Source organism: Electrona antarctica (assembly GCF_951216825.1).
Source record: "Electrona antarctica genome assembly, chromosome: 18".
In the NCBI taxonomy this organism is placed as follows: Eukaryota; Metazoa; Chordata; class Actinopteri; order Myctophiformes; family Myctophidae; genus Electrona; species Electrona antarctica.
The window spans coordinates 39,613,135-39,636,901 of NC_136799.1; the positions used below are offsets into that span (position 1 = coordinate 39,613,135).

Consider the following 23,767-nt stretch of genomic DNA (forward strand, 5'->3'; position numbering starts at 1 on the left):
GTCCAAAACGCTCGTTTTTCTGTCTCTGCGTCCACAATAAAATTTGCATCAGCAGCTACGAGTGTGTGTCTATACTCTTTTTCATAATTTATTGATGAGAGTATGAATGAGCATTTATGAATCCTTTTTAATACCTATTTTACCATCATGTTTATGGTCTGAATGAATGGCATTGATTCATGCAAAGAATAGTCAACGGATCAATGGATTTTTGTTACCGTTCGTCCGGTTCTAGAATAGAATCCATCTATTTGTCACTAGCAGTTTAATGCAACTAATGTATTGTGAGGTCTAGTGGACTCACCAAAGTCTCCCGTGCTGCTGGGCCTGCTCATGTGCAGAGTGAATACATTCAACGGAACCACCTCCAGCTGATGGTACTCCTGGAACATTAAAAAAAAAGAAAACGTTTAAAACACGGAGAGCCCTGCGTGTCCCGTGGTACTTGCTCAGAACCAAAATGGACCCTTACTGGCCCACCTGTTGTGGGTGGTTGATTCATTGATTGAATAATTCAATAAATGTAGTGTGTAGAATGGAGTAGAAGTAAAAGTACTGGAAATTGAAAGTACTCAAGTAAAGCAAAAAATACCTCAAAATTGTACTTAACCCATTCAGGCCTGACGTCGCAATTTTAAAAAAAAGTTTTCTAAATCATGACAATTTTCGGAAAGATTTGAGGCACATTTTAACAATTTTTCAAAAATATTAATAATATTAATAATAATAATATTAATAATAATATATAATAATAATATTTTTCAATAGCTAAATTAAACATAATGTTTAAAACACCAAAAGTGCAAATGTACTTAGTTACTTTCCACCACTGTTAGAAAACCAAGCTCGAACGGTAGCGAAAAACAAAAAAAACCTGGAATGTACAATCATGTCAAGACTGTGGTGTACTCGTTTGTCTTGTATTATTAGTATTTCGTCTGTGTAATGTAATGTCCGTATTGTGGTATTTGTTGTTTTTCTATGTTGTGTTTAAAAAAACAATGGGTGGTTCTGTATGCATTGTATTCGAACAGATGTGAAATGTCAGAGCCTCAATAAAAATACATTGAAAAAAAGAAAAAGAAAGAAAAGAAAAGCAAGCTCCGTCACTCACCACACCGTGCAGAAGCTCGTCGGGGGACAGGTATTGGACCTCCACCTCCTGGCCGCCCACACACCTGTGCACGCGGAGGCAGTGGAGAGCCGGGTCCAGGTGCGTCACCTGCAGCAACCACAACAAAGCTAATTGATTGCCCTGATTGAGGACAGCTTGCGTGTAACAAAACAACACGCGTACGCTCCGTATGGCAGCTGCCACTGTGGAATATGCTACTCAATTAAACATAAGCCTGTTTAACAAAAGACATTTGTTGTGATCTGGACAAGCGTTGCGTGTGTGTGTTTTTGCTGTCACACTTGTGGGAGAGGGTGGGGTCAGGGGCGTGGGATCGTGTACACGTTTCACAGGCACTTAACCAAATGAACCCTAGTGTCCTCCTTCTGCAATGTGAGGCATAGTTCGGCTACTTTCAACAAAGAGATTTGGTAGAGGGAAACAAGGAGGGGACCCTTGGGAGACTCGGGTCAATTAAGTATATATAAAGGTTAGTGGTTAATGAATTAATTATAATGAGAGACCCATACGATGATTTGACAGTAGAGCAATGGAGCGTCATGTTTTTGTTGGTGATTTAAAGTTTAAACTTTCTCTGGTGAGTGTTTGTTGCATTTTAACCCATTTTGGGCAGGAACCCCTGTTGGTGTTTTAAGCATTATGAACACATATGGACAAATCGATATACTTTGATTGTTTTTAAATTAAAATCTATATTTCGATACAGTTACATTAAACCCCTACTTACTGTAGATAACCAAGTATTCTAATCATGTTATAGATCTTTTACAGGCCTCGAATAAGCCCCTTGGGCTTCTTGCCTCATCCTAGCACTTTCCCTTGTCTATATTTGTGTATGTTTTATTGTATTGTATTTATACTGTGCTAAATCAAATCAAGTCCAATCAAAGCCAACGTACCTTGCAGGCCGAGGCCAGGACGTGGGCGGCGGTGTGCTCTCTCTTCACAGGGAGCTGCACCGTCAGGTTGTCTGGCAGGTACACGCTGCAGCTCAGCACCTCGCTGCCGCTGCTCTCCCACACGCCGCCCTCGGGGGGCGACATGGAGTAGATGCTGCTCAGCACGTCCAGCCTCTGCTCAGGGGAAGGGAAGGGAAGGGAGGGATAGGAAGAAGACGATACAAGAGACGGCAAAGAGGGAGAGTGAGACAAGCAAGAGGTAGAGTAAAGAGGAGGGAGGGAGAGAGAGATGGAGAGAGAGATGCCCAGTGTGTGAGGGGAAAAGAGAGGTGTATGAAAGAGAAAGATGAGAGAGAGAGAGAGAGAGAGAGAGAGAGAGAGAAAGAAGGAGACAGAGAGAGAGAGAGAGAGAGAGAGAGAGAGAGAGAGAGAGAGAGAGATAGATAGAAAGAAGGAGACAGAGAGAGAGAGGAGAGAGAGAGAGAGGAGAGAGGAGAGAGGAGAGAGGAGAGAGGAGACAGAGAGAGAGAGAGAGAGAGAGAGAGAGAGAGAGAGAGACACAGAGAGAGAGAGAGAGAGAGAGAGAGACAGACAGAGAGAGAGATGGAGAGAGAGATGCCCAGTGTGTGAGGGGAAAAGAGAGGTGTATGAAAGAGAAAGATGGAGAGAGAGAGGGAGAGAGAGAGATAGAAAGAAGGAGACAGAGAGAGAGAGAGAGAGAGAGAGAGAGAGAGAGAGAGAGAGAGAGAGAGAGAGAGAGAGAGGAGAGATAGAAAGAAGGAGACAGAGAGAGAGAGAGGAGAGAGAGAGAGAGAGAGAGAGAGAGAGAGAGAAGAGAGAGGAGAGAGAGAGAGAGAGAGAGAGAGAGAGAGAGAGAGAGAGAGAGAGAGAGAGAGAGAGAGAGAGAGAGAGAGACAACGACAGAAATAAGAGAAGGAATACGTGAGTGTCAAATCAATGGACTTCCATTAGTCTAAATGTGGAGCCTGGCAGCGGTTCAAAGTGCTGAGTAAAGTTGTCATACAATTAAGCCTCTCAGAAAGTAATTTGACAACGCACACACATGGTTGTCCACATGATATCGCCGTAATGATCGAGTACACATTGCGGACGAACTGCGGAGCTATTGGCGCGTCTGGGGTGGGGAGGGGTCGGTGTCTGCGGAACGCCGCGTCTTCGTAAAAGACCAATTTGGTTTCCTCATAAGCCACTCACGTCACTCCGCGTCCAGTGATGGAGTAGGAGAAAAAAACAAAAGTGAAATCAGAGCGCGGCCTTTGAAGGAAGCCATTTGAGGGCAATTATCTCTCAGTGGGATTAAACAGTGGGGTTTGGAGTTGGGTATTAATGCTGGGGTTAGCTCGCCACCGGGGCGCACAGGCGGCCATTCCGGGGTTTTTGGTTGCGACTCCATGTCTCTGGAGGGGGGAAAGGGACCACTGTTGCATTGTGGGACAGCCGGGGCCGACGCCAAAGTGTGTGGCTTCGGACCACAACTATCGAGGCTCGACATCTTGAGGAAATACTCAATCATGCCAAATGCACCCAAACCTCAAGGTTGGTTGACTCAAACCAATGATTCAGCACTTCTGACCCAAAACGGTTTAGAGGGGGGGGGGGGGGTTCTTCTCAGCTAGACGGAGCAAGATAATTGAGACATTAAAAGCTACCGTAGCAACTTCTGTTAGGGTCTGGGAGCACAGCGAGCCGTTAACGCCATTGTGGGACCACCACCGCAAGAGTAAGCCAAGTGGTGTGGGCGTGTGTGTGTGTGTGTGTGTGTGTGTGTCTTTGTGTATTGCCACTGATGCGTCACCTCGCCTCGAACAGGAAAGCCTTTAGAGATGTTTTCCCCTGAGGAGTAAACTGAGGTGCTTTTGATTCAGGCTGTAAGCGTCACCGTCACACACCCCTACCCCCAATACCCCCCAAACAAACTGACACGGCACACACACACACGCGCGCGCGCGCGCGCTCGCACGCTGGCCGGGACAACAAAGCAGCATTCTGACCAGCATGGCTACATGGGCGGACAGACAAACATTCACCTCATTTTCCAGCAACACGTCCCAGTGACTTCACTACCTTACACCAGGCCATGCCAAGATAAATGCCACCAATGTTCCTGTTGGCTTGGTCAATGGCTACCAATGTTCCTGTTGGCTTGGTCAATGGCTACCAATGTTTCAATCAAGTGCGTATGTTTCCTAAATCTGCATGCAGATAAGCGGATCTACAAATAAGCAAAATACACTGTAATTTACCCAAATCAGCCTGGGGTGATTTGGTCATTTCAAAGGGTTCCTGAATTAAGAAATTCTGTTTAAAAGTGTAGTGTGTTGTATCATAACATTTTGGGACATTGACGCAACCACTATACCATACTCCAAAAACAATATCTTCATGAAACGATTATCTTTTCTTCAATGTTTTCAGCTTGTGGGATCGTTTGTGTTTACAAACCGGGGTGGGGGGCTTAGTTGATAATGTGCATAACCGCCACCACCTCACATTTAAGCGACGTGGCGTGACTGGAAAATTGAAAAGATTGGGCGGCCGACACGACAGTGACCCTGTGGGCGCTGTGTGAGTAACTGTACACTCATTCAGAGTCAGAGTGAGGTCGGAACACCAACCCGTTGCCTGGTCAACTTTCCACCGGGCTCTGCCAATGCTCGGGTCCAGGCATGCGCTGCTCATCACCACTCTCACTCTGTGTGTGTGTGTGTGTGTGTGTGTGTGTGTGTGTGTGTGTGTGTGTGTGTGTGTGTGTGTGTCAAGAGTGAGAGAGAAAAAAAAGTATATACACACAGTAGTACATCACCGTCAGGTGGAAACCCTGTGTGTCAACAGCGGTCACTTTTCCAGGATACAAATTCAAAAATAGCGAAAGATCTACAAGCTCAAAACACTTTCGAGCTTGCAGATCTGCTCATTTTGATGCATTTGTGTCGACACTGTAGTGTGGTGATCAAGGAGGGCGTTCATTTACGGGAAAAGAACACACACAAAAAAGTTAAAATATGGACATAAGACCAAAAATAAATTCAAGCCGGTCATTCAGTGTTTCCTCTCGCGGAGCCTCCACCCTGGAGACTGAATGTGGACAAAACGGATGTTGACTGACCAGTGGTGGAAAAAGTACTCAATTGATTTAGTAAAAGTAGCAATACCGCAATGTAAAAATACTACAGTCCAGTACAAAAGTTGAAAGTGCAGAATGTTCCATTTAGCCGATCTACGAGCTCACAACGCGTCGCAAAATGTATATGGCCGAGGTGATTACTTTATGTTCTGTAATATTAATCAAACAAAGTAACTAGGAACTAAAGTTTTGGCGTAAGAGTACAACATTTGGATCCGAGATGTAGTGTCAAATTTACTTAAGTAAATGTACTTAGTTACTTTCCACCCCTGCACGACCGACCGACCGCGGCCGGCCCAAGACACGGACCGTTGTACCAAAAATACACGCGCGCGCCGCGTGTTCCGTTCCACTTAGCAACTGGCTAACACAAACACCGCGGTACCAACCTGCCCGGGTACACGAACAAGAAACCCAGATGATGACACACACACGGCAGTCTCCACTCCGCCTCCGCTTCCCTACATTACGTCTATTATGGGGCCATTACACATGATTTCCTTTAAAAAGCTCCACCCGATGTCCTCTATTAGATACACAGGACTTTTTTGTGTGTGTGTGTGTGGACGGTAGCGGACCACACAATCGCAATGACACGGGTTTGATTCCATCTGTAAGACCTGTGTTGCACGTCTTTCCCCGTCTCTGTCATCGGTTTCCTGTTTTGTTACTGTGCCGTTACATCTAAATGCACGCAAAGAGACTGCATAAACTAAATGATCTAAAGAAGATAATGTGTTGTGTAAAGGCAGACGTGTGCGGTGTGCCCACAAACACACACATTTTTAACCCATTAAGATCTGAGGCCTGAGTGTCTGTACACTGCCTCAAGCCTCAGTTATACTTAGATGTGTGGTGAGGTGTGTCACGCTCAGTAAATAGCAGATCTACAAGATCACAACGCGTCGCGAACGTGACGCGTCGTGAGCTTGTATATCTGCCATTCGCGGCATGCAACGCCAGCGTGCAAAACAAGCATAAATCAGGCTTCAGGTGGAGCAGTTATGTACCCCTCCCAAGGTGGGTCAGTTCTGCGTGGGTGGTTGTGGGGTATGTGTAGTGGAGGAACGATAAGCCTTTCTGAATGAATGTTGACATGGGGGGGGGGGGACATAATCCTCTTTACATACAGTGGTCCTGAGCGGTGCTTGTGGGAATACTCCACAGTGTCAACACAGTAGCAGTAGGTTGAGACAAAGACCGTCTATGCAGGAACACGCACGCACGCACGCACGCACGCACGCACGCACGCACGCACGCACGCACGCACGCACGCACGCACGCACGCACATGGACTACACTTTAACCCATTTAGGCCTGACGTCAAAATAAAAAAAATGTCTTCTAAATCCTGACAGTTTTCTGAAATACCTATGTTCCTATGTCAGTGGTGCTCAATATTTCATGTCAAGGACCCCCAAAAATATATGTAATTGGCCGCCGACCCCCATCTGAAAATATGTTGACCCCCCCCCCCCCCCCCAGAAGCAAAGATTTGAGTTAAAAACGTTCGCTCTGAAAGAATATATTCAAAGATTTGCGCCACATTTTCATGATTTTTCAAAAATAGCAGACCTACAAGCTCGTAGCGCGGCACTCGGTGCCGCGCTATGAGCTTGTAGATCTGCTATTTTTCAATAGCTAAAGTATAACATAATGCTATAAACACCAAAAGGGGTTCCCGGAACTTCCCGCCCCCAAAATGGGTTAAGCCCAAACCACACCAATGGGTCGCCGTGCAACTCCTTGCAACATAACGGTTGCGAGTAGACACATGTACACGCATGTCGTTGCAAGCAACCATTGAATTGAACCAATTGAATCACTTGCGTCGACATGTGCCACCAATGCGCCGACGTGCAACAGGACGTCTGTGGGGCGACTGTGGCTCAAGAGGTAGAGCAGGTCGTCCAATTATCCATGGGTCGGCGGCTCGAATCCCGGCTCCTCCTGTCTACATGTCGAAGTGTCCTTGGGCAAGACACTGAACCCCAAATTGCTCACGATGTGCTGGTTGGTACCTTGCATGGCTTCCGCCGCAATCGGTGTATGAATGTGTGTGTGAATGGGTGAATGTAATGCACAATCTATGTAAAGCGCCTTGGATAAAGGCGCTATATGAAATGCACCGTTTACCAGGACATATCACACCGCCGCGACGAACGCTGAAACCGTTTTGTTGCGTCTCGACCCAGTGGTGTGGTCTGGGGGCTTTAGCGCTCTACAATGGGCGCAAAATAACGGACCCGGAAACTAAAATGCCATTTTAGGCCAGATGTCAATTATACTCCATAATGAAACCCAGCAGCTATTATTATGTAGCAGCCTACAATAAGAGAGGGTATGACCTTGAATTCCACGTTTTCACCTCGATGAATATATGAATCCATGATCGCACACATTTTGATTCCGTGGAGGTTTAAGTCTGAGTCTGAGTGCTCTCCGCTCTCACTGAACTGACAGTGGAACTGGCAGTCATCTGATCCCAGGTCAGTGTAATCATCGCTGCATCAACACACACATACATACGCACACACACACACACACACACACACACACAGACACACACAGAGTAACTCAGACGTGCACAAACGTGTGCAGGCGTTCACACACACGTTACTTGACTTCTCTTCCGAGGATTAGAAGAACATTACTACTTCATAATTACAGGGATTCAAGAGAGCCACAGCAGGACAGGAGGGGATGAAGTCAGCCCATGTGTCGGTGAAAATCAATACAGCTTTGGTTACCTCTCCTCTCTCTCTCTCTGTTTCTCTATTAGAGTCTAAAATCCCCCACTAAATCAAAACTGGATTCCCGAGACGAGTTACTTTCCACGTTCACGTCAAAATTTGAGGAAAGATCGAAAGCTCTCGTCTAAGAAGGACCGTGTGACACATTCCAGACAATAACGCGACAGAGCTTAAGAAAGACTGCCTTTGTGCCTGAAGTCGCTTCCTTGTCTGTATCTGGCTGTAGGCAATTAATGGCGCTACGGCGAGCTTTGACACAAGCCACATTCACCATTTACCCCAACACACACACACACACACACACACACACACACACACACACACACACACACACACACACACACACACACACACACACACACACACACACACACACACACACACACACACACACACACACACACACACACACACACACACACACACACACACACACAGTGTGTAGCATGAGAATCACGGTATCCGGTTAGTCTAAAAATGTCCATTTATCCTCATCGTTTGCGCGTCGAGGCATTAAACGCTTCAGAAGATCGGGGCGGCACTTTGAAGGCGAGGTCTTCTGTGCATGAAAAGACGACCCAGAGGCACACAGTGATGGAAGAGTCTCTATACCGGGAGGACAACGATGGCTCTGTGTGTGTGTGTGTGTGTGTGTGTGTGTGTGTGTGTGTGTGTGTGTGTGTGTGTGTGTGTGTGTCTGTGTGAGACAAAGCTGTTACCGCCTGGATGCCACGCAGGCTATTTATACTCCTGGTACAATGGCGTCGCTTAAGTCGCCTCGGAAACGATATTCAAGCTACCGTAACGATGCGTCACGTCACTGTTGTACCTTGGAGCTGGAAATTAGGCTCAACCGCTCAAAACCCCCAGCATCCTTATTGGCGGGGAAGGCTTTCACAGGACAATCGCAGTGCGGCGCGTTGTCGATTTTCAGCAAAACCCCTACCCCACAATTAAAACGGAAAAGACAGTAGTATAGACCGTGTTTGGATCTGATGGACTCGCTCGCTCAACAATATGGTTGAAGTGGTTAAGTTAGGAGGAACATCCGTGTGCACTGCCGTTACATTCTCAGACAGACAGAAAAGTCCCGTTCAAACTTTTAACACGCTCGTGCAGTGCACAGGCGTGTGACGACGGCGCAAACAAGACTTTTTTTCCACCCTGTGCCCCTCCTCCTGTGTGACACTTCAACTCAACGCCATCCATTATCTCGTCTGTGTTGTGAAAACCAGAGAGGCCCGGGCCGCCACCACCCCCCCCGTCCCCCCCGTCCTCCACAGCGTCCAGATGCAGGGCGGAGCGAGAAGAACCAGTGAAAACGAGGAGCTCTCATTCGACATGCTGCCGTCTGCCTATCTGTCTAGCTAGCAGACACCTGCAGATAAACATGAAAGCATGCTCCGCTTTGATCCACAACTCATATTTCATACAGACAGTCAAGAGACGCACAGCCACGCACGGGTCGCACGCACGCGCACACACCCCCGCACCACCATCACATCACAATCCTCTTCACACAGGAGTGTGACGGAAATATATCCGTACGCGGTCTGTCTTCAAACGCATGACAGACGGCGGAGGGTCAAAGGAGAAGGAGAAGTGCTTCTACGCCAATCTCTGCACTGTATATAGTATATGCAATGAACTGACTATATTATTGCCCCCTTTTTTTGTTGCTTTCTCCCCCATGTTTCTGATTTCTTGAGGACAAATACATGAGTGTGAAGACGGTCATTGAATGGCATCTCTTACCTCAGTGCTGCTGGGAGGCAGGAAGTATTGTTGACCACCAGCGTCACCGTCAAAGAGCTAAAACACAGGAAGAGACAAACGGACAATTAAGCGAGACAAATAAATTAGACAGACAGACAGACAGAAAGGCACCACACACACACTGATTCATCAGTGATGAAGCACAGCGTGACCTGTAACAACACAATATCATTAGCCACACACACACACACACACACACACACACACACACACACACACACACACACACACACACACACACACACACACACACACACACACACACACACACACACACACACACACACACACACACACACACACACACACACACACACACACACACACACACACACACACACACACACACACACACAGCTAATTAAAAACCAATGCGGTTATCACTCAGCGCTTTGATGAATATTTCCACACAAGGCTCTGTAGCCTTTGAGGCTCCGGGGGCCGTAATAAGCAGCGTGTGTGTGTGTGTGTGTGTGTGTGTGTGTGTGTGTGTGTGTGTGTGTGTGTGTGTACCAGTGTGAGGGAGAGAGACGCAGTTCAAGTCATGAATGAGTTCACCACTTCTCCATCTCCATCTCCACCCTCTGACTTCCCTCTCCCTCTCTCGTCTTGCTTTTTTGATCGAGTCCATACATCATCTTCCCTCAACTTTTGCTGTCAGCGCCTTCAACCCATCATCCATCTATCTATCTATGCATCTACGGACCTTGCTCTTTCAGCTTCTCTCTCTCTCTCTCTCTCTCTCTCTCTTAAATGAACACAGAGATTAATCATATCATATCTCTCTCTCTCTCTCTCACACACACACACACACACACACACACACACACACACAGAGAGATGTTAATCTCATTTAATATGATCTCAATATTAGATTTGTCTTATTATTCTTCAATGAAATATATCTATTCGATTGGGGAGTTCAGCGTGTTCCTCAACCTGCAGCGTGTTCCTCAATTTCCTGCAATAGACGCCTTCAGTTCAGATGAATTGACTGACATGCTATTACAGTAGGCGTGTAATAGAGACCAGCGGGTGGCGGATTTAGCCGCGGTTGCCGCGGGTGAACCGCAGTTTAGGGTGGATTAGGGTCAATTCAATATATTATAAATTAATATCGGATAAACCGCGGGTGAAATAATGCTGGAAATAATAAATGAATGGCAGCCATCTATCTATAGGCTTTATAACTTTTACAACGGAAATAAATTAATGATATCTATCTATAGTCTTATAATATATTTTTTAAAAGGCACAAAATCTCAGCATGCGTGCGTTAGTAGTATTTTAATATTTTCCATCAGGCACAAATTAGACGCCTATATTGGCTAAGAAGGACCACAACAACGAGTGGGCTGCTAGCTGCTAGGCTAACAGGCAGCTGAGAGTATGAAAGAAACTTACAACTAACTGAAACAGAAGGGAAGAATATAAGTTTGGCGTGGGACTCGGTGCCATGGGACTGCATGGGAGCGAGGGCTGGATATATGCCACATGAAAAGACGTTCGTTGCGATGTGCGAACGTGGCTGACTGAACGGACGGCAGCCTTGTTGCCATGGAAATGGGAATATACAACCGTAACTTTGGTGAACTGTCGGCAGTGGTGAGCAGAGCCGGATTTACCTTGCTGAGGGCCCCCGGGCTGGAGCAAATTTGAGGGCCCCCCTAGGGGCGCGCGGCGAAGCCGCGCGTCCCGCGATTTGGCCGAGCGGCGCAGCCGCGAGGCCGAAAAAAATTTGGGCTATTTTGTTTTCATTTTGGGGTACCCAGGCCCCTAAAAAGAGAGGCAGGCAGGCAGAAGCTCTCAATGGTTTAACCATAATACAACTAAATACAATAACAATACACACATTTCACTTGAATTGGATTTCACTTTACAATTTTATAATTCAATTTTTTTTGGGGGGCCCCTAGTCGGGGGCCCCCGGGCTTCAGCCCACCCTAGCCCAACGGTAAGTCCGGCTCTGGTGGTGAGTGACACAACTTATAAATAGCCGATCTACAAGCTCACAACGCGTCGCAGCGAGCCAGCGGCGCGTTGTGAGCTTGTAGATTGGCTATCCCTGCAGCGGATTTCGGGTGGTTGCGGATATAAAAATTGGATTCATTAATGAATGCGGTCGGATAACGGGCGGATCATTAATATGTACGGGCGGATTAGGGTGACAAAAAAGCTCATCCGCAGTTCTCTAGCGTGTAACGAGTCCCTCAACTCAGGAGACCTGAATAAGATGCTAGTAGGTTCACGCTTAAAAAAAAGAAATCAGTCAAATGACCGAAAAATCAATTCTCTTAAAAATATCCAGAATTTCTTCTTTTTTTGCTATTCTTTGCATCGCGATAATTTTTTAAAAATCTATTTAAATTGTCACCAGTTTGAATCGATTACAATCGATTCACAATAAATTGTTACATATGCCAACATGTTATAGATCAAATAAACAAACAAACCCTGCTCATTGGAGAGAGGTTAACGACCACTAACACAAACCATCTGACATCATTATCGGAACAAACAGAAAACAACAGATGGCTCACTTTTAACCAAAGCAGACAAGCTCTGTCTGTTGTTTACCCTGTCGGACACAACCTCTGGATCCCATTAAGACAATGGGAACACCCATTTGACCCTTGACCCCCGCACTAATCCCCCCCCCCCCCCCTCCCCACCCCCCCTCCCCTCCTGTGCCCAAGGTATATTTGCAAAGTGTCTGTAAACAGCAGCACTTCAGCGTATAAACCTTTAGACCCTATAAGGCTCTTTATAAAACAAACTCACACAACTCTCCCCGCCAGGCCCTTTTTTCTGGCTGACTTCCCAAACCCTGACCTGTGCAAAGCCTCTTCACGGTGCAGGGTGAGTTGCTGAAAAGAACGGGAAGATGGGAGATTTGAGGGGGGAAGGGGGAACTTTGGGGCTTGTTTAGGGTCAGGATATGAGGGGTGGTAAATGGGAATGTGCAGGGCTTTTAATCATCGCAGGACTGGGACTGAAGGCCTGATGTTTATGCTTCGAGGAGCACAAATGGTGCAGAGAGAGAGAGAGAGAGAGAGAGAGAGAGAGAGAGAGAGAGAGAGAGAGAGTGAGAGAGAGAGACTGCTGGGAGGATAGCGAGAGAGAGAGAGAGAGAGAGAGAGAGAGAGAGAGAGAGAGAGAGAGAGAGAGAGAGAGAGAGACTGCTGGGAGGATAGCGAGAGAGAGAGAGAGATCGTGTGAGAGTGACAGATGATATGACAGAGACGGAGAGAGCAGAGAAAGAACCGAGAATGCCAACTAGACCGAGATGCAGAGATAAGAGAGGGAGGATAAAGCCGGAGAAGTAACACGATATCGAGAGAGAGAGAGAGAGAGAGAGAGAGAGAGAGAGAGAGAGAGAGAGAGAGAGAGACCTGAGAGATGAACAGTAGGTTAACCCATTTTGGGGCGGGAACCCCTTTTGGTGTTAGCATTATGTTATGCTTTAGCTATTGAAAAATAGCAGATCTACAAGCTCATAGCGCGCCACCGAGTGGCGCGCTATGAACTTGTAGGTCTGCTATTTTTTTTAAATCAAAGAACGACTGACATAGAAACATAGCTTTTTCAGAAAACTGTCAGGATGTAGAAGACATTTTTAGAATCTGATCTCAGGTCAAAATGGGTTAAAAGGGAGAGCTTCATAGTCCAAATCTATCGGACGCAGATGCAGGCAGAGTACGCGTTGCCGCTTCCCTCCCAGGGAAAACAACAATACAATGATTACAAAGGGAAGATTGGAATTCCCCTACAAGCAATTAACAGGTGCTCTTTAACAGCCCTGCGGACAAAAGGAGAGAGAAACTAGCAGGGAAAACAGATACCTTTAATCACTTAAAAAATGGGTGAGCGGAGTCCCTCAGGGCTCCATATACTGTACTAGTGTCTTTTCTGTTTTCCGTTATCGTGGGGAAAGCTTTCGCCGAAAATAGCAGCTTTCGTGAGCACTTCATGCCGCGCTATGCGCTTGTAGATCTGCCATGTTTGAAAAACCATGAACATTTGTGACAAATCTTTGAAAATGTCTATAAAAGGCAAACAAAAAATGTAGGTGGAGGTTGGTGGCCAAATACATAATGCCACAGACCTCCATTTGACGAGATTCATCCTGTCAGACCCAAAACTTTGAAGTTTTTGTTATCGGATAGCATTTTGTTAGGAGAGATACAGAAACAGGCACACGTTGATCAAAAAAATAAATCACAATTCTTCTACATTCTCTAAATTGTGTAAACTTCTTGTAAATTAAGCAATGCAGATGTTTAACTTAACTCTCGAGAGCGTACAATGAAACCAAATGGACCTGTACGGGTCCATTTGGTGTCATTTTACACTCTCAGGAGTTAAAGATCCAATAAGGGTCCATTTTCTCATTTAGCTGGGGACCACCTGGAACCTCCTCAAGGACCACTGGTGGTCCCCGGACCACTGCTTGAGAACCACTGGACTAAGTGGTTATTTAAGGGTAAGGGGGGTGGGGGGGGTAACGCGGGAGGCTGTTTGATATTTAGCGTTCTCACAGCGACCATCTGCTGCATGGTGGCTGTGTGTGTGTGTGTGTGTGTGTGTGTGTGTATGTGTGTATGTGTGTGTGTGTGTTCGTGTTCGTGTGTGTGTGTGTGTTCGTGTGTGTGTTCGTGTGTGTGTGTGTGTGTGTGTGTGTATGTGTGTGTGTGGGGCTGAGCAGAGAACGCTGCTACAGATCTGCCACATATGGCTTTTAATAATTCATGACTGCACTGCGGCGTGGCGTGGCATGGCGGGCCGGGCGCGCCACCTCAGCCTCCCGCAAAGCCAAGTGGAACTGGGCCTCATTAGGCAGGGCCGGCTGGAGATCCAAAATATTACCACACACACACACACACAGGGAGGTGTATACACAATTACACATACACAGTACGTGCAAGCGTGCAAGCACAGTGGCTCGCACACACACACACACACACACACACACACACACACACACACACACACACACACACACACACACACACACACACACACACACACACACACACACACACACACACACACACACACACACACACACACACACACACACACACACACACACACACACACACACACACACACACACACACACACACACACACACCCACCCACACACGATGGAGCAGGTGGTGTGTTTGAAGAGGACAACACCCTGTATTGTTTCCGGCAGATGGCGTCGCATTCTGAAGACAACACCGCGTCAACACCACCGGGCCACATACCGGACCTTACGCCCACAGATTCTCTCGTACTCGTACTTCACACAAAAGCATCAAAAGGAGCAGATCCGTAAGCTCCTAGATATGCTCCTCCTCTTCGATGTCTCCCTTTTGACTGATACCTGTCCATTTAAACTCTAGACGGGCCTGTTGAATGATACCTGTCCATTTAAACTCTAGTCGGGCCTGTTGACTGATACCTGTCCATTTAAACCCTAGACGGGCCTGTTGACTGATACCTGTCCATTTAAACCCTAGTCGGGCCTGTTGACTGATACCTGTCCATTTAAACCCTAGTCGGGCCTGTTGACTGATACCTGTCCATTTAAACCCTAGTCGGGCCTGTTGACTGATACCTGTCCATTTAAACCCTAGTCGGGCCTGTTGACTGATACCTGTCCATTTAAACCCTAGACGGGCCTGTTGACTGATACCTGTCCATTTAAACCCTAGACGGGCCTGTTGACTGATACCTGTCCATTTAAACTCTAGACGGGCCTGCCCCAAAGTTATTAGTGCAGCCGAGCCCGGCAGCCGGCGAAAACTAGAGTTCTCAACGGGCCCGAAAATGAAATGAGAACCACTGAGATAGACCACCTAGGGAAGTGGATTGTCAGAGGAGCCTTATGTATACCTGCAGGCTAGAGGAGGAGGGGGGAGGAGGGGGGGGGGGGGTGGTGGGAGGTGGATTCCTGCATCAATAAATAACCGGCCCGTGTGAGTCTAATTACTAACCTGACAGGATTTAGACCCCCCCCCCCCCCCCACCCCCTCTCTCTCCTCTCTCTGCACCTGGGTTTGGAACGTTTCCCCTGTGTTTACATTGATGTGAGGTTAGCTCATGTTTCCAATTAATGAAATATATTTCTGTGGGGAAGAAGTGTGTGTGTGTGTGTGTGTGTGTGTGTGTGTGTGTGTGTGTGTGTGTGTGTGTGTGTGTGTGTGTGTGTGTGTGTGTGTGTGTGTGTGTGTGTGTGTGTGTGTGTGTGTGTGTGTGTGTGTGTGTGTGCGCGCGTGCGTGTGTATGCCTGTGTGAGCCAACATGTGAGGTATGCATGTGCCTTCCATTGGTTTTTATAGGAATGTAAACATAGGAGCAACTAGCAAGTATTTAGCGTGTGTGTGTGTCTGTGTGTGTGTGTGTGTGTGTGTGTGTGTGTGTGTGTGTGTGTGTGTGTGTGTGTGTGTGTGCGCGTGTGTGTGTGTATTTCACTACACCTGTCTGGGTGTGTGTGCGCGCATGCGTGTGGGGACGTCTTAAAGTATTTTTTATCGATATAATATGGGAGCGCTAAAATATATATTTTTTGGAAATGCCAGTTGCTAGGCACCGAGTGCCGCGCTATGAGCTTGTAGATCTGCTGTTTTTTCAATGGCTAAAGTATAACAATGCTTAAAACACCAAAAGGGGTTCCCGCCCCAAAACGGGCGAAAAGGGAAGGCGGGCGTTTTCAGCGAGGTACAGTTATACAAGAATGCTAAAAGGAGAACACAAAAGGGACTCGTTTCCATTCTGGGCGGGAACCCCTTTTGGCGTTAGCATTACGTTATGCTTTGGCTATTGAAAAATAGCAGATCTACAAGCTCATAGCGCGCCACCAAGTGGCGCGCTACGAGCTTGTAGGTCTGCTATTTTTGAAAAATCGAAGAACGACTGACACAGAAACATAGCTTTTTCAGAAAACTGTCAGGATGTAGAAGACATTTTGTAGAATCTGATCTCAGGTCAAAATGGGTTCAGCACGGCGGCGTACCTGTGATGCAGAGGGCCTCTTGTCGCGGTGCCTGCGGGTCAGGTTGTCCAGCCCTTTGAGTGAAGAGAACAGGCCTCTCTTGCGCTGCCTCTGAGTGAGAGAGACGGAGCGTCTCCGTAGCGTCGCCTCGTCTCTGGAGCAGATCTGGAACACACGGACACGCCATCAGGACCGGCATGAATCATCTCTCTACTATTGGCTCCCGATACACGCGGTCCCTAATACACGGTAGATCCGATTTAGCCTGGAAACATTCCCAGTTACGATCAAGCAACGCCGGTCTGTTAACCATCCCAGAAAATAAATAAAACGACAGCAGGTGGCAAAGCTTTCTCCTATCGAGCCCCTTGTCTTTGGAATCGTCTCCTCATATAGACATTTGACAGTGTATCTAGTGCAGTCAACATCATGTTCAAGAATAACCTAAAACACACCTTTGACATGACCTAATCTGAACCAAACCAAGCACTACATTACTAGTCCTCAAGCTCATTGTGTTTCATCATAAATTGCCTACTTCGTTATTATGTGTGATTTGTAGTTTGTATTGCTGCTTGGTGTTACGTGCAGCACTTTGGGACCCGTCTTGTGATCATATTGGGCTGTAATGAAATTTGACTTGACTTGAAAAACACACCCATCAGCGGCGATAAACACACCATCAGCACCGACAACACCACAGCGTTCCCATCGGCCCACCGGCTTGATTAGATTTACATTTTGATCAACGTTTAAGCACTTCAAAGATTTCCGTTGGACAGCAGGGAAATTAAAAACGACACCGCAGAAAACAGCATCGTCTCAAAGGGGGGAGGGGGGGGGGGGGGTGACAGCAGTGGTGGAAAAAGTACTCAAGTGTTTTACTTGAGTAAAAGTGTCAATACTGCAATCTAGAAATACTCTAGAAATCTAGAAATAGTGCGGAATTCAAAATGTACTTGGGTAAAAGTACAAAAGTAATGTCATCAAAATGTACTTAAGCCATTTAGGCCGGACCTCCAAAATTTAAAAAAATTCTTCTAAATCCTCCAGTTTTCTGAAATAAATATTTTCACGATTTTTAAAAAATAGACTGGTTTGTTCTGACAGTGACTGGTTTGTTCCGACAGTGACTGGTTTGTTCTGACAGTGACTGGCTTGTTCTTTCAGTGACAGGTTTGTTCTGACAGTGACATGCTTGTTCTGACAGTGACAGGGCTTTGTCGTGCTCACCAGTGCATGGAAGGAGGAGACAGAGAAGATCCCCAGCCTTCCCAGCGTGGCCTTGGTGGGCCGGCTGGCGATGGCCAGCAGGCTCTTGGGGTTGGGCAGCTCGCCGCCCTGCAGGCTGGACAGGTAGCAGCGCATGCGGAACAGGTCCATGTTGAACCTCTCCAGGTTCTGCTCCCACTGCTGGATCTGGTAAAAAGGACAAAACGGAGCGGACGTTTAACGACTGAAAGCCTCTAGGACAAGACATTTCGGGCAGTATTATGCGTGTCTTAAGTACCAGGTCTTATGACTTAATGTAAGACCTGGAGGCGTGGTCAATGCTGTTTGGCCACTCAGAATAGCCAAATGGCATTGATCACGCCTTCAGGTCTTAAGTTAAGTAATACGACATGGTACTTAAGACACGCATAATACTGCCCTTCGTGTCAAGGACCCCCAACAATTTTTACCTATGAATTTCCAAAACTTTTCCAGAATATTTAACCCAATTCCCAGGCCTATGTAACAATCATTGAGCACAATAATTAGTCTCTTACTCGTATGTGCAATGCCCAAAGATGGGCAGTGTCGCAATAATACAAAAATGTTTTGCTATACCACCTATCCTAGGGCATAGGATCACGCACGTTTGGAGAAAAAAGACTTATGTTACATTTTTTGCAAACAAAATCAGGGGCTCCCAGAAGAGAAGAATTGTAGTACTTCAAGAATGTTCAACCCCGGCCCAGGCGGTGGCGTAACCGTCTGGGCACCCGACTGGCAATCCAGTCGCAGTGTGCCGCGGGTTCGACTCCCGAGCCCGACACGGCCTTTACTGCATGTCTTCCCCCATCTCTCTCCCGTTTCCTGTCAGCCTACTGTCTGTCCCTTCAAAAACCAATAAAAGGCGTAAGCCGCAAAAAAAATATCTTTAAAAAAAAAAAAGAATGTTCAACCCCAAAAAATTCAAAGGCACTGTACAAGCTCACAGCACGGTGCGAAGGGATGCGCTGTGAGCTTGTATATCTGTTATTTTTGAAAAGCCAATAAAAGTGGTTAAAATGATCAATATTTGCTGGGGACCCCCTGGAACCCCCACAAGGACCCCACTTTGAGATTCAATGCTCTAGAGACATTAAACTGGACTGCATTTTGGTCCTGTACTTTGTGATCCGCTCTTTTTTTCCCCCGGCCTCGACGCCAAATCTAAGCCAATCTACAAGCTCACAAAGCATCATGTAGTGAGGGCGTAGATCGCTTAGTTTTGGGCAAATGTTACCCCTAGGAAAACAAATCTCAAAACATTTGTGAATAAAAGATGTTACAATTAAAAGAGTTGAGGATTAAAGACATTCTGGAGTCATCGTCTGATAATCTGAAACAATGGAGGGGATGGGGGGGGGGGGGGGGCTGAAGGGTCACTGAAGAACATTCCATCAAAGCTGCGATTGCTTACAGATGTTGGCATTACATTGATTGGTGCAGGGTTGATAGTGAAGGTTGATTGCATGTGTAGTGTGTGTGTGCATGCGCGTTTGTGTAACGTCACCATACTCTCTAGACTTTTATAGATACATTAGGATTGCGCACGCACGCACGCGCGCGCGCGCGCGCACACACACACACACACACACACACACACACACACACACACACACACACACACACACACACACACACACACACACACACACACACACACACACACACACACACACACACACACACACACACACACACACACACACACACACACACACACACACACACACACAGTTCGCCTTCACACTATGTAAAGTATGTGTAAAGTATGTGAAAACTGTCCCGTTTTGTTGGCTTGGAGACCTGCTTTAATGAGGGCATTCAAACTTAAACAACTGTCTTTAATGAGGCCTCGTCTGCGGCACCGTGAGTTCATTTACAATATAACGCTCCGCAGGGTCCAGCCATTAGCCCTCGTCCACCGCCACGGCATTCCTTAGGGCTTCAACGAGACTTAGGAGGCTTTTTTTTTTGGGTCATGTGAACCCATGACATTCCAAAGCCCCGGAGAGAGAGAGAGCAGCGTTATAGCAACACAATGGGATCCATACAATGTTCCGTGTTACGACGCTATAACAAAACGGTTCGACCTATGAAAACGTGCAGCTGGCCCCGGTTAACGAGCTACGCTCTGAGCCCCCGAGATTACATTCAGCCATTATTTCTCTCTCTCTCCAGTGTTTTCAAAGTGAACGCCAACATGTCACAACTTAAGATCTCATTAACGGGAGAACAAGACAAGTCTAATAACCGTTTAAAAGGAGAGGGGGGGGGGGGCGCGGGGGGTGGGACGCAATTCAGTGTTCTGTGGTAATGATCGGGGATGACATCATCCCAGCATTATTGGTGTGTCAAAATCCATTCCACCAGACCAGACTTTTTGAACAGCTTCCACCTGTCGAGCATCAGACTGACGAACACGAGCACTGAGATGACGAGGCGGAGTGACTTGGAATAGAGCGTCGCAGTCCCGCCCCCTTTCATGACGACGCCAGGCCCAGGAAATGATTATGATTCCCAATGCATTTTTCCCATAGACATTTCATAAAGTATTTATTTAAAGACGGTTACGCCGCAGACAAAGCCAACTCGAGTCGTGACAACTCATGAGAACAAACACAATATTTTGGACCAAACAAATAATTACAAAGAAGAAAAACAACAACAAAAAGTGTTGTAACCTGCCGTTTTTTTCTTCTTTCTAATTATTTGTTCGGCCCAAAAAATTGTGTTTGTTGTCCAACAAACAACAGGTGGATTTTTGCAAAACACAGTTTTGGAATAAAATGCCTCAAATCATTCAATTGCAATCAAAGGCGTAAGAAGAAATGGCACCCTTTTCACATTGGCCTATTATAGCGCCACCAGGAGGCCACAATAACCTCACCTTACCTGGTGGAGACACTTATAAATACACAAGTACAAAAACAAAGATCCCACAAGATCCCCTAAAAAAAATAAAAATAAAACATTTATACTCTCCACATGATTCATTTGGAAATAGCAGCACAAGCCATAATTTGATTGGACCGGAGTAAAAAAAAGACTTCTAAACAGTAAGAGCTACGCACTCCTGTTAGTGAACGAGTGCTTGATTAAGGAGCCACTTGTCTGGAGCAGCAGTGACATCTGTCGAAGTGGTTCAGCCACAGCGTTTTAAAGCAAATACCTGTATCTTTCATGCAGTCGCACATTAAGTGAAGGGTCTGATTCCACTTTCTAGCGGGGCTGCTAGATAAATCCTCTGATGTAAGTCCATTTGCCATCTTGCTATTCTAGGAAACTGTCCATAATGGAGCATTCTAGACTGCATGGCGGAGGAGAACTTTAGAGTGGAGGGCTTTTATTACCGAGTAAATAAAAATGTACTTGTTCATCTGAAGCACAGAGTCCAGTAAAGCCTGATTTATACGTATTGGAGAATCAGTGAAATAGCCGATCTACAAGCTCAGATCAGAGCACATCACGAGATGCTCAAAGCCTGTAAATCGGCTATTTCCCGGCGCACAGCACTGGTATCGCATAAATCAGGCTTTAGGGGGAGATCGGAAAACGCATAACTGCTTTCTCTGTGTACCTACTGGTTCCGTTTGGCAACAGACAAATTATGAATGAATAAGATACTATATACTCTGTGTGTGTGTGCGTGCGTGCGTGCGTGCGTGCGTGCGTGCGTGCGTGCGTGCGTGCGTGCGTGCGTGCGTGCGTGCGTGCGTGCACATCCTGCACATTAATGTAATTCTAAAAATAAAAGCAATTATGATTCATATTGGCGTTTCACAAATATCTATCCAATAAAAAGCGAGTCTCTCTCTCTCTCTACAAAGGGGACAGGTGTGTAGAAGACCAAACGAGGGCCCGACATAGTGAAAAAGAAGAAAAAAAACTCCCGCACACTACAAGATAACAGAACACGGTAACCTGATGAAGGTCTAACAGACCAAAACGTTGTTGTCCCCATTTCAAACGTTTTATTTGCATTTGAAGACAGTGTGCACACAAAATACAGCTCTTTTTTTTCCTTTTACACATGCATCGACAGCATGCTGTAAGCCTGTCTGTGTGTCAGACTGTCAGCCTGTTGGTGGGTACAGATGGTAGAATAGATGGACGCAGTTTACCAGTGAGTCTCTGAGTGCCTCCATGTTGGAGCCATCTGGCTTCCATGTACAACGTATTTACTTCAATTCCAGGGCCATTACGCGCGGCAGAGCAAACGGGCCTTTTCCCTTAACTGATGTCTCATTTCCACTTCTTTCAACATGTGTAGAAACCCTGACGCATAATACGTCTTGAAACTTTGCAACTTGATCGTGGTGTGTGTGTGTGTGTGCGTGTGTGTGTGCGTGTGTGTGTATTGGGACTTCAAACAGAGGTCTGCTGGCACTGATTTGAAGAGACATGGGTGGGGGGGCTTGGGTACATCAAAGTAGTGCCCTGTTTGATACGACAGCCTTTAAATCCTTCAATCAATCACTATGGGCCTCGTCCATCCAACCCCCAGGGTCCTCTGACCCCATATCGTACCCTATCGTCTGTCCTTTCTTTCTAGCGGTGGCATTCTGGTGTTAGCATCATGTTATGCTTTAGCTATTGAAAAATAGCAGATCTACAAGCTCATAGCGCGCCACCGAGTGGCGCGCTACGAGCTTGTAGGTCTGCTATTTTTGAAGAATCGAAGAACGACTGACATAGAAACATAGCTTTTTCAGAAAACTGTCAGGATGTAGAAGACATTTTTTTAATCTGATCTCAGGTCAGATGGCATTCTGGTTTGTTTGAAACACGAGTCACGTCGTCGGTCTGGATGACATACCGAAAGAATCACTGAGGATTACAACGTCGGCATCGGCAACCATGCAGCCGATGTGTCATGGTTTTACTCACATTAATGGTTAATGTGGTTAAACGCTAACGTGACATGGATGCGTTCCAGGTCTCAATGGATTAAACCTGGCTGGCGTTCGATTTTGGCCTTTTTTTCTCCTTTGTTTTTAACTAAGCTTTCAAAAAATGTCTAAAAATATGAACATGAATGCAGTGTTTGCGTATAAGTTAAATGTTCTCAAACAAAGACACAAATCTACCTTTTTTCTAAATTGAATTAGACAAAAACCTTTTGACAAAATATCGGTTAAACATTGGTGGTAATGAATGGGTGGTCTGGGTGTAGAGGGAAAGATGGAGGAGACCTAGTATAGAGCCGTGGGGGACTCCGGTCCCAAGGTCTGTATATCGTCTCTGTCGTGTGGAAACCTCAGAATTATTTGTCCAAAACTGTTACTTTTCAGCATTCAAATTCCAGAGCAGCAAAAGTAGCAGATCTATAAGCTCAAAACAAGTTTGTGCATCTGCTACTTTTGATACATCAATGTGACGCTGTAGTATGATCAAATAGGGCTCTAATTTTACGAAGGAAAGAAAATCACACTCGTGAGGGGCACCCTTATCATCATACTTCATCACATTCCGGTCAATCACAATTGGCGTCTTCACTTTTCTGCCCCCAATTTTTAGCCTCAATACCTACTTTTCTCAGCCAATCAAATCATCGCCACGGGGTGCTCAGCCAATCAAATCATCGCTAAACATTCACACAAACACACAAAGCTGGGCATAGGAAGGGCCGCCCCTCGAGAACACAAAAAGTTGCATTGTGGAGATAAGAGGTTTCCGGCCGACAGCGACCATTATACGGTTTAATCTACTGTACTGTATGTGGGTTGTTATGCCTCCGTGTTGACGGATACGTCTCTGGGATTCTCCCTCAGGCTGCGAGAGGAGGAGGAGGAGGAGGAGGAGGAGGATAATGCATGTTTGAGA

The 23,767-nt window shown here is 46.4% G+C and overlaps 1 protein-coding gene across 2 annotated transcripts in view; it reads right to left on the reverse strand.

Moving 5' to 3' along the window:
• The window catches only part of tiam2a (TIAM Rac1 associated GEF 2a), a 139,848-nt gene that overhangs the window by 57,136 nt on the left and 58,945 nt on the right, over positions 1 to 23,767 (reverse strand). For both annotated transcript variants that reach the window (XM_079528271.1, XM_079528270.1), the window contains exons 8-13: positions 17,924 to 18,109; positions 16,712 to 16,855; positions 9,688 to 9,744; positions 2,035 to 2,208; positions 1,115 to 1,222; positions 305 to 383 (exon numbers count right to left, since the gene is read on the reverse strand). In XM_079528271.1, the coding sequence (XP_079384397.1) occupies positions 305 to 383; positions 1,115 to 1,222; positions 2,035 to 2,208; positions 9,688 to 9,744; positions 16,712 to 16,855; positions 17,924 to 18,109 (748 nt within the window). The remainder of the gene's footprint in view (positions 1 to 304; positions 384 to 1,114; positions 1,223 to 2,034; positions 2,209 to 9,687; positions 9,745 to 16,711; positions 16,856 to 17,923; positions 18,110 to 23,767) is intronic.